At 43.5% G+C, this 15052-nt stretch overlaps 1 protein-coding gene across 3 annotated transcripts in view; it reads right to left on the bottom strand.

Moving 5' to 3' along the window:
- Nucleotides 1–15052, bottom strand: part of btaf1 (BTAF1 RNA polymerase II, B-TFIID transcription factor-associated) — a 61168-nt gene that overhangs the window by 10127 nt on the left and 35989 nt on the right. For all 3 annotated transcript variants that reach the window (XM_020495015.2, XM_020495014.2, XM_020495017.2), the window contains 2 exons: nt 14131–14283; nt 9348–9469 (listed from right to left, as the gene is read on the bottom strand). In XM_020495015.2, coding sequence (XP_020350604.1) covers nt 9348–9469; nt 14131–14283 — 275 coding nt within the window. The remainder of the gene's footprint in view (nt 1–9347; nt 9470–14130; nt 14284–15052) is intronic.

The following is a 15052-nucleotide window of genomic DNA, read 5'->3' as shown; positions in this document are numbered from 1 at the left end:
CTGGGAGACCAGTAGAGGGAAAGACAAAACGGAGCAAAGTACAGAGAGATCCTTGACAAAAACCTTCTCCAGAGCACTTGACCTCAGACTGGAGCGAATGTTCAGCTTCCAACAGGACAACAACCCTAAGCACACAGCCAAGACAACGCAGGAGTGGCATTGGGACAAGTCTCTGAATGTCCATGAGTGGCCCAGCCAGAGCCTGACTTGAACATTTCAAGAGATCTGAAAATAGCTGTGCAGCAATGCTCCCTATCCAACCTGACAGAGCTTGAGAAGATCTACAGAGAAGAATGGGACAAACTCCAAATGCAGGTGTGCCAAGCTTGTAGAGTCATACCCAAGAAGACTCAAGGATGTAATCATTGTCAAAGGTGCTTCAAAGTAGAGTAAAGGGTCTGAATACATGTGATCAGTTTTTTTCACTTTAAAAACTTGTTTTTGCTTTGTCATTATGGGGTATTGTGTGTAGATTGAGGGGGGGGGGGGAATAATTGAATCCATTTTAGAATGTGGCTGTAACGTAACAAATAGGAAAGGGGTCTGAATTTTTGTGTAAAACTAAAAACGACTCAATCCATGCTTTTTGGGAATGCTATAAAGTCTAGAAGTTGTGGACTGAGTTAGAAAGTTGGCCGTCAGAAGTATTACAAATGTAAACGTACTTTTAAAAATCAGTCTGCACATTTCAAGACATGGCATATGGGGGGGGGGGGGGGGGGGGTGAAGTGCATCAGACTTGTAATGAACACATGCAAGAGCTCTGCGATTTATTCACTGCTATAGTCATTGATCTCCTTTAGAATCTATCCCTTTTATTTCTGTGCCCCCAAATGTTTGGATATGCTGGTAAAGTTGCCAGGTTGTTAGCTAGCTAACCAATTAGGTAACATGACTGAACAAAGTCTAAACAATTGTTTAACGACGTTGACGAGCGAGTAGTTTTACAACAGCCCACGACATGGTTTATGAATGCAAAAGGCAGTCCTGGTGATCCGCTATAAGGAAGAAAAATGTTGCGCAGGTAATATGGAGTAGGTCTTTAGATCTTGTTGGGCTAGACTCAAGCCGTTTACACTGTAGCAAATGGCGCAACTATGACGCTAACAAATCTGCACTCACTTGTTTCTCTATGGTACAGGGGAAGCCCCTTAACATAATTATCTAGAATAATTTTCATAGTAACAGTGCGCCAAAAATGAAACCTAAGTATTTTATTGCATATGCAACCAAATTCGTCGCACTTTAGAGCCCTGCATATAATTGTGTTGACAACCATTAAATCTATCAGTCATTTTGCATGCCGAACAACCCAAGGCAATATCAGTAGTCTAGTCAAACTGCTCGCTGGGCCCAGCTTCGCATGTTGACCAAAGCAAGGTAGGCAGACCGTTTGATCTTGCACATGTGCGCGGGACCTACAGCATGCAAATATGGCTTGTGATATTCAGCCTCATGAGTTGTTTAAACTAGGGCTGTGGTGGTCATGAAATCGTCAGCCGGTGCTTGTCCAGCAAATAACTACCGGTCTCACGCTAATTGGCAATTAAAACACATTTAGCATCTACAGGTTTCCACGCATAGCCTACAAGCCACTGGAACACTTAACAGCCTACACAATAAATCAATTTTACACCGGTCTAAAAGAAACATGACATTTAGAAAATGTATATTTCAGAAGAACAGACTAGCATATCTAAGACCTTTGTTAGGCCCTGATCTGGCTATGCTGTACGGCTAATGGGCTACACTAGTTCATTTAGCAGATAAGATTTGCTCACAATTCCGTGGCATTACTTTATAGTATGAAGAATACCATTTAACACAGCTGAATAAAACACAGGATATTTTCTGCAAACTATTTGAAGGAGAGCACACATGCTCTCTGTGTTGAGCGGTTAACAAAGAAACAGGCTCTCCTATACACTTCATTTGGGAGTCATTTATGCAACTTTAGTTGCGAGACAAACGTTGGGCTGTGTGATTTGATTACATTCTAAGTCTGCATGATGCAACTTTTTTTTCCAAATCCTCAGTCACATGAAAGGCATGAGCACTGCTTTGTTTTTTTTTTTGCACACACACTTCAGCCCCTTTCACAATTTGACAAGCACTTTATGCCTTGAATTCTCAGGCGGAATCTCCTTTGTATGGCTGTAATACCCCCTTTAAAAAAAATCCCTTTTGCAGCCAGTGGCCGCTGTGCTGAATAATTCATTATAATTTCTTTCTCCTGGCTGCATGCTCCTCTCACATACAGTGCCTTGCGAAAGTATTCGGCCCCCTTGAACTTTGCGACCTTTTGCCACATTTCAGGCTTCAAACAAAGATATAAAACAATTTTTTTGTGAAGAATCAACAGCAAGTGGGACACAATCATGAAGTGGAACGACATTTATTGGATATTTCAAACTTTAACAAATCAAAAACTGAAAAATTGGGCGTGCAAAATTATTCAGCCCCTTTACTTTCAGTGCAGCAAACTCTCTCCAGAAGTTCAGTGAGGATCTCTGAATGATCCAATGTTGACCTAAATGACTAATGATGACATATACAATCCACCTGTGTGTAATCAAGTCTCCGTATAAATGCACCTGCACTGTGATAGTCTCAGAGGTCCGTTAAAAGCGCAGAGAGCATCATGAAGAACAAGGAACACACCAGGCAGGTCCGAGATACTGTTGTGAAGAAGTTTAAAGCCGGATTTGGATACAAAAAGATTTCCCGAGCTTTAAACATCCCAAGGAGCACTGTGCAAGCGATAATATTGAAATGGAAGGAGTATCAGACCACTGCAAATCTACCAAGACCTGGCCGTCCCTCTAAACATTCAGCTCATACAAGGAGAAGACTGATCAGAGATGCAGCCAAGAGGCCCATGATCACTCTGGATGAACTGCAGAGATCTACAGCTGAGGTGGGAGACTCTGTCCATAGGACAACAATCAGTCATATATTGCACAAATCTGGCCTTTATGGAAGAGTGGCAAGAAGAAAGCCATTTCTTAAAGATATCCATAAAAAGTGTCGTTTAAAGTTTGCCACAAGCCACCTGGGAGACACACCAAACATGTGGAAGAAGGTGCTCTGGTCAGATGAAACCAAAATGGAACTTTTTGGCAACAATGCAAAACGTTATGTTTGGCGTAAAAGCAACACAGCCCATCACCCTGAACACACCATCCCCACTGTCAAACATGGTGGTGGCAGCATCATGGTTTGGGCCTGCTTTTCTTCAGCAGGGACAGGGAAGATGGTTAAAATTGATGGGAAGATGGATGGAGCCAAATACAGGACCATTCTGGAAGAAAGCCTGATGGAGTCTGCAAAAGACCTGAGACTGGGACGGAGATTTGTCTTCCAACAAGACAATGATCCAAAACATAAAGCAAAATCTACAATGGAATGGTTCAAAAATAAACATATCCAGGTGTTAGAATGGCCAAGTCAAAGTCCAGACCTGAATCCAATCGAGAATCTGTGGAAAGAACTGAAAACTGCTGTTCACAAATGCTCTCCATCCAACCTCACTGAGCTCGAGCTGTTTTGCAAGGAGGAATGGGACAAAATGTCAGTCTCTCGATGTGCAAAACTGATAGAGACATACCCCAAGCGACTTACAGCTGTAATCGCAGCAAAAGGTGGCGCTACAAAGTATTAACTTAAGGGGGCTGAATAATTCTGCACGCCCAATTTCAGTTTTTGATTTGTTAAAAAAGTTTGAAATATCCAATAAATGTCGTTCCACTTCATGATTGTGTCCCACTTGTTGATTCTTCACAAAAAAATAGTTTTATATCTTTATGTTTGAAGCCTGAAATGTGGCAAAAGGTCGCAAAGTTCAAGGGGGCCGAATACTTTCGCAAGGCACTGTATCTCAAGTCTTATTAGCTAATGCCTGGCATGTAGTCGGGTCCTTCTCACATGCTACAAAACACAGACATGGTCGGGGATGCAACTGCGCGCGTCATTATCGAATTACAAGGTGCATATTGAAGATGTTGGAAGAACTGTCCAGATTTACTTTGTCAGCCAACAAGATAAATAGGCCTAACGAACAGCAAAAGCCTATGTCAATCTATTATTGCCCATAGTACAAAAGTTAACTTGTCATACTGTGCGAGGAATAAAAAATTCCAAAACATAGTCTGGGACGGTTGTGGGATGCGATAGATGCCAAGTTACTAACCACGAGCGTCAAGACCTTTAAAAGCAATGAGGCTGATGCAACAGCGCAGAACGTTTGTTGATAAGCGCAGTGATGCTCACAGCAGTAGGCAAAACACCATTCTCAAAAGTGACGGCAAAATCGATTATGCATGTAATGCTTTATTATAAAAAAGGTGCATTTGTATGATAAATTCTTCCAAACTTGACTCACGCGCCACCTATGTATGCCAGTCTAATCCACTTTACAACCGGTGCAATGTGCTTAAATTAAGTTATTTGGACACTTTCGTTATGATACAAGCCTTAACCAAACATATAGGCCTATGGGCTAGGCTACATGAAGTGTGTGAATAGGATTTGAAAAGGCAGCAAAAATGGCATGCGGTGTTTGCCTTACTACACACAAGCTGGGCATCATTCACATTTGATACGCTAATATTGTCACCCATCAGGCTATTCTTGATATATACAAAATGTGTGAAATTAGTTTTGATTTAGAATGGACCAGTAACATGTACCTGTCTCAGAACGGCAGGAGGATGCTTTTCCTATGGTTCATTTTCATACCAGGTAAGCTATACTCATTGTGTCGCTTTGTAACATGTACTTAATATTAGTAAAGTTGATAAATATAGTAGGCCTAGCCTATAGAAAGCTGATGGGATCCTGTTTTTAATAGAGGCAATCAAAACTCAGTTCACAAAATTGCATAGCCAATAGAAATGTTGCGCAACATGAGCTCTCATGAAGTGTTTGATTAGATTTGATTACATTTGCATTGATGTCAGAGTGATTAGAGGGACAATAGCGTGCCAAGTACCAGGCAGTACCATGACTAAACAGTGTGGTGGTATAACGGTCACCGCAACAGCCCTAGTGACAACCTACGTAATTTACTAGGTTGTCATCTGCAACGCTTTCAAAAAGTATTCACAACCCTTTTGACATTTTGTTGTGTTACAAAGAGGGATTCAAATGTCTTTTTTTTTTTAAATACTATCTACACAAAATACTCTGTCAGTGGAAGAAAAATGCTAACATTTGTAAAAAATAAAATAAAAACAAATCTTGAGTCGGTAAGTATTCAACCCCAAGTCAATACATGTTTGAAGTGAGTCTTTCTGGGTAAGTCTACGAGAGCTTTCCACATCTAGATTGTGCAACATTAGCCTATTATTCTTTTGAAAATTCTTCAAGCTCTGTCAAATTGGTTGATCACTGTTAGACAACCATTGAGGTCTTTCCATAGATTTTCAAGCATATTTAAGTCAACTCTTGGTAACCTACTCCAGCGTAGAGTTGGCCTCGTGTTTTAGGTAATTGTCCTGCTGAAAGAAGAATTAATCTCAGTGTCTGGTTGAAAGCAGACAACCAGGTTTTCCCTCTTGGATTTTGCCTGTGCTAACTCCCTAGTCCTTAACAATTACAAGGATACCCATAACATGATGCAGCCAGCACTATGCTTGAAAATATGGAGAGTGGTACTGTTGTATTGGATTGAACCCAAACATAATTTGTATTCAGGACGAAAAGTTAATGCTTTACCACATTTAAAAAAAGACTTTAGTGCCTTGTTGCAAACAGAATGCAGGAAGACTGTTTCTGTACAGGCTTCCTTCCACTCGGGCAATGAGGTTAGTATTGTAGTGTAACTACAATGTTGATCCATCAGTTCTCCTATCCCAGCCATTAGTCACCATTGGCCTAATGGAGAAATCAATGAGCGGTTTCCTTCCTCTCCGACAACAGAGTTCAAAAGGATGCCTGTATATTTGTAGTGACTGGGTGTATTGATACACCACCCAAAGAGTAATTAATAATTGTGCCATGTTCAAAGGGATATTCAATGTCAGCTTTTTTATTTAACCATGCAAGGCATTGGAAAATCTCCCTGGTCTGTGTGGTTGAAACGGTTTGAAATTCACTGGTCGACTGACGGACTTAACAGATTATTGTGTGTGTGGGGTAGAGATGTAGTCATTCAAATATCACCTTAAACACCATTATTGCACACAGAGCGAGGTCATGCAACTTGTGACTTTAGGAAAATATTTAGGCTTGCCTTGAAAAGGTTGATGGCGCCGAAGAGGATGGCTGACATTTCACATGCTCCTAACCAACCGAGCTGCAATAAGGAAGTGGTCAGATGACGCGGATGCTACAGGACTGTTTTGCTAGTACAGACTGGAATATGTAACGGGATTTATCCAATGGCATTGAGGAGTATACCACCTCAGTCATAGGTTTCATCAATAAGTGCGTTGATGACATCGTACCAACAGTGACCGTAAGTACATATCCCAACCAGAAGCCATGGATTACAGGCAACATCCGCATCGAGCTAAAGGCTAGAGCTGCCGCTTTCAAGGAGCGAGACACTCAGCAGGATTTCTTATAAGCGTCCGGATATGTGACGAACCATCACAGGCAAAGTGTCAATACAGGATTAAGACTGCCAAATCTGAGTGTCCGTGTAGTAGGATTCAGAGGTTGAAAACTATTATGAGCTACAAAGGGAAACCCAGCCGCGAGCTGCCCAGTGACGTGAGCCTACCAGACGATCCAAATGCCTTTCATGCTCTCTTGCACTTCGAGGCAAGCACCAGCTGTTCTGGATGACTGAGAAGTTGGTAGCCGATGTAAGCAAGCCCTTTAAACCGGTCAACATTCACAAAGCCGCAGGGCCAGACGGATTACCAGAACGCGTACTCAAAGCATGCGCGGACCAACTGGCAAGTGTCTACACTGACATTTCCAACCTCTCCCTGACCGAGTCTGTAATACCTACATGTTTCAAGCAGACCACCATAGTCCCTGTGCCCAGTCCCTGTGCCCACGAAGCTCATCACTAAGCTAAGGACCCTGGGACTAAAACGTCTCCCTCTACAACTGAATCCCAGACTTCCTGACAGGCTACCCGCAGGTGGTAAGGGTAGGCAACGTCTGCCACGCTGATCCTCAACACTGGGACCCCTCAGGGGTGTGTACTGAGTCCCCTACTGTACTCCCTGTTCACACACACACACAACTGCGTGGCCAAACACTATGCCAACACAATCATTAAGTTTGCTGATGACAGTGGTAGGCCTGATCACCGACAGCGATGAGACCGCCTATAGGGAGGTGGTCAGAACTGGCAGTGGGGTGCCAGGACAACCTCGCCCTCAATGTGCTCAAGACTAAGGAGCTGATCGTGGACTACAGGATAAGGCGGGCCGAACAGGCCCCCATTAACATCGACGGGGTTGTAGTGGAGCAGGGTCGAGAGTTTCAAGTTCCTTGGTGTCCACATCACCAACAAACGATCATGGTCCAAACACACCAAGACAGTCGTGAAGAGGGCACCAAAAACGTTTCCCCCTCAGGAGACTGAAAAGATTTGGCATGGGTCCCCGGATCCTCAAGAAGTTCTACAGCTGCACCGTCGGGAGCATCACCGCCTGGTATGGAGACTGCTCGGTATCTGACCGTAAGGCGCTAGAGGGTAGTGCGTACGGCCAAGCTTCCTGCCATCCATACAATAGGCAGAGGAATGAGGAAAGCCCATAAAATTGTCAGACTCCAGTCATAGACTGTTCTCTGCTACTATACAGCAAGAAGTACCGGAGTGCAAAGTCTAGGACCAAAAAGCTCCTTTACAGCTTCTACCACCAAGCAATAAGAGTGCTGCACAACGGACTATTTACATTCACACCCCCCTCCATTTGTTTTGTACACTGCTGCTCCTCACATTTATTATTTATGCAGTCACGTCACCCCTAAATGCACAATGACTCAGTACCAGTACCCCACATATATAGCCTTGTCATTTTATTCTGCTACTTTATTTTAATTTGATAAATATTTTCTTGACTCTTCTTGAACTACACTGTTATAGGCTTGTAAGTAAGCATTTCACGGTAAAGTCCACACATGTGACAGTTTGATTTGAATATAGACATTTTTAGAAATTAATGAAATGTTTTTAGTCAATTACTGACATTATGCGGTATTGTGTGTAGGCCAGTAACAATCAACTTTATCCATTTTAAATTCAGGCTGTAACAAAATGTGGAAAAAGTCAAGGGGTGTGAATTCTTTCTGAAGGCATGTGCTGTTGAAAATGGGGCTTGCAATAAATTTGATTGTTCAGATTCACCATGAGCAATAGTTTTGTTATTTTTGCAATGTGTATATGGTAATTTTGTACTATGAAAGAAACTTTCCCTGTATAACGAGGACAGCGATCACATTTGCGAGGCGCACTGCATGGCCGAAGCCAGAGGAGAAGAGATCACTCTGCAAAGACTTCCAAATGGTCAAAACCATTTGATTTTGAGATGGGGGTGAAATCCAAAGTTGTGCTGTATATTAAATTGGCTCTCATCGGTAATTTGTAAATGATAAATATTGATACATTACTAGCTCAAACTCTTAATTCAGAGATTAGTGGAGCAGCAGTGTAAGGCACTGCATCACAGAGCTAGAGGCATCACAGTCCGGGATCAAACCTGGGTCTGTAGTATCACAACCAGCAGTGATTAGGAGTCCCATAGAGCAGCTCACAATTGGCCCAGCGTCGTCCGGGTCAGAGGAAGGTTTGGCCGGGGTAGGCCGTCATTGTAAGTAAGAATTTGTTCTTAACAGACTTCCCTAGTTAAAGAAAAAGTACACTTTTTTTTACGTTACTTAATTTGCTAAAATTACAAGTTAATTAGTGGGGGGAGTAAAACTATAGGCTACATTGACCCTCTAATCTGGTAGAGGGCTGATCTAGTCTCCCTTGTGAATCTGTCTCAGCTCCCTATATAGTCCATACACATGCATAATTCCCACACGAAACGCCCAGCTCATGAGCGCCATATCAGCAGCAGGTTAATTTATAATGGAAAATTGTGGTTATTCAACAAATGTTAATGTATTGAATCATATCGTTCTCTAATCAAACCGAAACGCTTCAAACAAAAAAAAAAATAGTTCCTGTATCGTATTGAGCACATGCATCTAGAGAGGCATGGTCTTGAAAAGGAAAGAGGAACATCCCTAGTATTTAGCATATCACCGTACCACATTCTGACATAGCAATATGATGCCGAACTGCGCAGTTGATGACATGCAACCATTTGTTGATAAATGCAGCACAACTGCAATATAGTTGGCCTAGAACGTAAGTAGTGTGTGGTCATGCAGTTCAGTACCTGAGGTAGTGGTCCCCAGCCAGGATGCAGATGGACTGCAGGGTCTTGCCCAGTCCCATGTCATCACAGAGAATACCGTGGAGCTTGTACTTGTTCAGGAAGGACAGCCAGTTCACTCCGTCCTGGAGAGATCAAAGTTATTGAAACTGTCCATCAAATAATTTTACATACTAGCTATGACAGAGCAGACAACCATGGGATGCAATGAGCTGTTGCACTGCGTTTGGGATTCACGCAAACATCTTCACCATGCTTATATTGATTGTACAAGATGGACTACATAGAAGTCGTACTGCACAAATCACTTTGTATCCCAAACTAATCAAACACTGAATGTCACAGTGGCATGCTTATTCTGCACCAGTCTAGATGAGATTAAGCTGGGGTATAAAAGCTGAGCGTAGTCGTATCCATTGTTGACCAGCAGAAGTTTTATTCCAAAACTCTGCAGGGTTCCATTACACTAGAGAGATAGATTTTGGGCTCAGCAGGATACCAGCAGAGTACACAAGCCCATCAATTCTACAATTTTTTATTTATTTGTTCTGTCCAAAAAGTAATTTGTCAGCAGCAGCCGACATCCCTGCAGCATTTAAAAGCAATCCCTTTTTGTAGAGCTTTGCCAAAAAACAATGACACTACAAATGAAGTGGAAAGCGCTGAATGGGTAACATTTACCATTTTTTTTTTTTTACTGTGCACAAAATAATCCAAAACGAATTGCAAATACATCCTGGTTACCTTCAGAATCATTTGTGCAGCCGGGAAGTATTCAGACCACTTGACTTTTTCCAAATTGTTATGTTACAGCCTGATTCTAAAATGGATTGTTTTAAAGTATATCCTTAGTAATCTACACACAATACTCCATAATGACATAGCGAGAAAGTTTAGCAGATATTAATTCAACAGAAATGCCTTAATTACATAAGTATTCAGACCCTTCGTGATGAGACTCGAAATTGAGCTCAGGTGCATTCTGTTCTCATTGATCATCCTTGAGATGTTTCTACAACTTGATTGGAGTCCACCTGTGGTAAATTCAATTGATTGGACATGATTTGGAAAGGCACACACCCACCTATATAAAAACGTCCCACAGTTGACAGTGCATGTCGGAGGAAAAACAAACCCAGGAGGTCGAAGGAATCGCCTGTAGAGCTCCGAGACAGGATTGTGCTGAGGCACAGATCTGGGGAAGGGTTTCAAAACATTTCTGCAGCATTGAAGGGCCAAGGACAGTGGTCTTTATCATTCTTAAATGGAAGAAGTTTGGAGCCTCCAAGACTATTCCTAGAGCTGGCTGCCCGGCCAAACTGACCAATTGGGGGAGAAGGGCATTGGTCAGGGAGGTGACCAAGAACCCGATGGTCACTCTGACAGAGCTCCTGAGTTCCTCTAGAGATGGGAGAACCTTCCAGAAGGACAACCATCTCTGCAGCACTACACCAAGTGGCCAGACAGAAGACACTGCTCAGTAAAAAAAAAGAAAAGGCACTTGACAGCCTGCTTGGAGTTTGCCAAAAGGTACCTAGACGACTCTCGGGAACATAAAAAAAAGTAATCTCAGGTCTGATGAAACCTAGATTAACCTTGAGCCTGAAAGGCAAGCGTCACATCTGGAGGAAACCAGGTACCGTTCATCACCTGGCCAATACCACCCTACGGTGAAGCATGGTGGTGGCAGTATCATGCTGTGGGGATGTTTTTCAGCAGCAGGGACTGGGAGACGAGTCAGGATCAAGGGAAAGGGGAACCAAGCAAAGTACAGAGAGAGATCACTGAGGTAAACCTGTGCCAGAGTGCTCAGGACCTCAGACTGGGGCAAAGGTTCAGCTTCCAACTGGACAACAACCCTAAACACACAGCCAAGACAACGCAGAAGTGGCTTCGGGACAAGTTTCTGAATGTCCTTGAGTGGCCCAGCCAGAGCACGGACTTGAACCCGATCGAACATCTCTGGAGAGACCTGAAAATGGCTGTGCAGCGACGCTTCCCATCCAACCTGACAGAGCTTGAGAGGATCTGCAGAAAACAATGGGAGAAACTCCCCAAATGCAGGTGTGCCAACCTCGTAGCGTCATACACAAGCAGACTCAAGGTCGTCATTGCTGCCAAAGGTGCGTCAACAAATTACAGAGTCTGAATACATTTATTTAAAAAATCATATCGATACATACATACATACATACATACATACATACATACATACACAGCAAAAAAAGGCCTATTACTGTCAACTGCGTTTATTTTCAGCAAACTTAACATGAGAAAATATTTGTATGAACACAAGATTCAACAACTGAGACAAACTGAACAAGGTCCATAGATATGTGACAAACAGAAATGGAATCATGTGTCCCTGAACAAGGGGGTCAAAATCAAAAGTAAATGCAGTTGGTGGCCACACCAGATACTAAGTACTGCAGTGCAGCTCCTCCTCATTGCACTAGATTTGCCAGTTCTTGCTGTGAAATGGTGGAAGAGTGGGGTAACAAGGCACCTGCAAGTTCCCGGACATTTCTGTGTGGGGGGAGGGGGAAATGGCCCTAGCCCTCACCCTCCGAGCCAACAGGTCCCAGACGTGCTCAATGAGATTCGGGCTCTTCTCTGGCCATGGCAGAACACCGACATTCCTGTCTTGCAGGAAATCATGCACAAAAACAAGCAGCATGGCTGGTGGCATTGTCATGCTGGAGGCTCATGTCAGGATGAGCCTGCAGGAAGGGTACCACATGAAGGAGGATGTTTTCCCTGTAACGCACAGCGTTGAGATTGCCTGCAATGACAACAAGCGCAGTCCGGTGATGCTTTGACACACCGCCCCAGACCATGACGGACACTCCACCTCCAAATCGTTCCCGCTCCAGAGTACAGGCCTAGGTGTAATGGTCATTCCTTCGACAATAAACGCAAATCCAACAATCACACCTGGTTAGACAAAAGCACACCCTCCATTTGGCAAATCTGACCATAATTCTATCCTCCTGATTCCTGCTTACAAGCAAAAACTAAAGCAGGAAGTTCCAGTGGCTTTTAAGGAGCGGGACACTAATCCGGACGCTTATAAGACATCCCACTATGCCCTCAGATGAACCATCAAACAGGCAAAGCTTCAATACAGGACCTAGATTCTACACCGGGTCTGAGGCTCATTTGATATAGCAGGGCTTGAAAACTATTAGGGACTACAAAGGGAAACCCAGCCATGAGCTGCCCAGTGAGGCTAAATGCCCGTTTTGCTCGCTTCGAAGCAAGCAACACTGAAGCATGCATGAGAGCACCAGCTGTTCTGGATGACTGATAATGCTCTCTGTAGCCGATGTGAACAAAACCTTTAAAGAGGTCAACATTCAAAGCCGCAGGGCCATGTAGATAAGCAGGACTTGTACTCAAAAGCATGTACCGATCAACTGTCAAGTCGCTCACTGACATTTTCAATCTCTCCCTGACTGAGTCTGTAATACCTACATGTTTCAAGCAGACCACCATAGTCCCTGTGCCCAGTGCAAAGGTAACCTGCATAAATGATAACCGCCCCTTAGCGCTCACGTCAGTAGCCATGAAGTGCTTTGAAAGGCTAGTAATGGTTCACAACAGCATCCTCTGACACCCTAGACCCACTCCAATACCGCCTCAGATGCAGTCGCACTCCACACTGCCCTTTCCCAATTGGACAAAAGGAACACCTATGTAAGAATGCTGTTCACTGACTACAGCTCAGCTTTCAACACCATCGTGCTCACGAAGCTCATCACTAAGCTAAGGACCCTGCAACTGGATCCCAGACTTCCTGACAGACCGCCCCCGGGTGGTAAGAGGCAACAACACGTTTGCCACGCTGATCCTCAACATTGGGGCCCCTCAGGGGTATGTGCTTAATCCCCTCCTGTATTCCCCGTTTACCCACGACTGCGTGGCCAAACACGACACCAACATCTCATTAAGTTTGCTGATGACAGTGGTAGGCCTGATCACCGACGAGACGGCCTGTAGGTTGGTGGTCAGAACTGGCAGTGTGGTGCCAGGACAACAACCTCTCCCTCAATGTGAGCAAGACTAAGGAGCTGATCGTGGACTACAGGATAAGGCGGGCCAAACAGGCCCCCATTAACATCGACGGGGCAGTAGTGGAGCGGGTCGAGAGTTAAGTTCCTTGTTGTCCACATCACCGAACGGTCCAAACATACCAAGACAGTCATGAAGAGGGCACGACAATGCTTAATCCCCCTCAGGAGACTGAAAAGATATAGCAGGGTCCCCAGATCCTCAAAAGGTTCTACAGCTGCACCCGAGAGCACCAGTGCCTGGCATGGCAACTGCTCGGCATCTGACCGTAAGGCGCTACAGAATGATAAGTTAATTACCCCAGTGAAATCAGCGTACTGACGTTAGTGTCAGCTGTACGCTAGCTAGCAAAGTTAGCTAGCTAGAATTACATTCAGCATTCACATAAAACTAACTAGCAAGCTACCGGTATCTTAAAGTGCTGTATCCTGTATGGAAATCATTTTGCTGAACAGTAAATTAAGAGTTCAAAGTTCTGCATTAGTCAAGTGTGTTACATTTGTGCAGCATGAGTGGGTAGGAAGCAAGATGCAGCCTACATGTTCCTCAAGGACAGGCAATGTGTGAGTTGCCCTGGTTGTAGCTTGCAGTAGTGCACATGTAGTCAAGGGCTAACAGCGGTTCTACCGATTGTTTTATGTATGAGTGTTAGAGATGGATCAATAAAAAACAGACAAGTAAAAAGACAGACGTGTAAACAGATTTGCAAACACACCTGCTGATACTTGCGGAGCTCAGCCTGGATGGGCACAGGGATCTTGTAGTTCTCCAGCTTCCTGCTGTCAAGCAGCTGCTCCAGAAAGTGACGCTCTCTGGCCTTCTGGCGAATCAGATCATCCGACATGGTGGGAGGGTCCGGGATACCAGCCTAAAAAAAAAAAAAAATGTTTTTAAAGAGTTTGAGGCCGATAAACTCAAACCCCTAAGCCAAACCAAGCCCAAATATACTTTTCTGGCCTGGTTTAGCATCCACCATAGCTGCTGGAAGCTTGCTGGAAAGGACAAATGAGAATATAAAATATCTGAGCACAATACGAATTGGCTCAGCACAATAGTGTGAAAAGGCGATAAAATATCGCAACAAATAACAGGGGCAAAAAAGTATTTAGTCAGCCACCAATTGTGCAAGTTCTCCCACTTAAAAAGATGAGGCCTGTAATTTATCATAGGTACACTTAAACTATGACAGACAAAATGAGAAGAAAAATCCAGAAATCACATTGTAGGATTTAATTTATTTATTTGCAAATTATGGTGGGAAATAAGTATTTGGTCAATAACAAAAGTTCTCTGTATGAGAGAGTCAACAATGTACATCATGGTATGGAAAGTAATGACATTGAGTTGTCCAGTTCTGCACTGTGCCTAATTCATTACTCCCACTTAATCTCTAATTGAACTGACAGTGGTCCAAATTGCAATCAAAACGGAAGGAGAACACATCCTCCAAATGACCGTCATAAAATATAGCCTCACTATTCAGCATAGGACAACAATGAGCTACACTGCCTTCTACATGACAAAATAGAATTGGCCATATTGTGCAGTAGGAAACAACTGTAGATCAGGGGTTTGCAAACTGTCAGGGACCGGCATTGTAATGACAATTTTGTAGTGTTTAAGCAAACTTTAAAACT

This window comes from Oncorhynchus kisutch, linkage group LG11 (assembly GCF_002021735.2).
Source record: "Oncorhynchus kisutch isolate 150728-3 linkage group LG11, Okis_V2, whole genome shotgun sequence".
Taxonomy (NCBI): Eukaryota; Metazoa; Chordata; class Actinopteri; order Salmoniformes; family Salmonidae; genus Oncorhynchus; species Oncorhynchus kisutch.
Note: the sequence above shows the minus strand (reverse complement) of the source record. Positions and strands in the feature narration are given on the sequence as shown.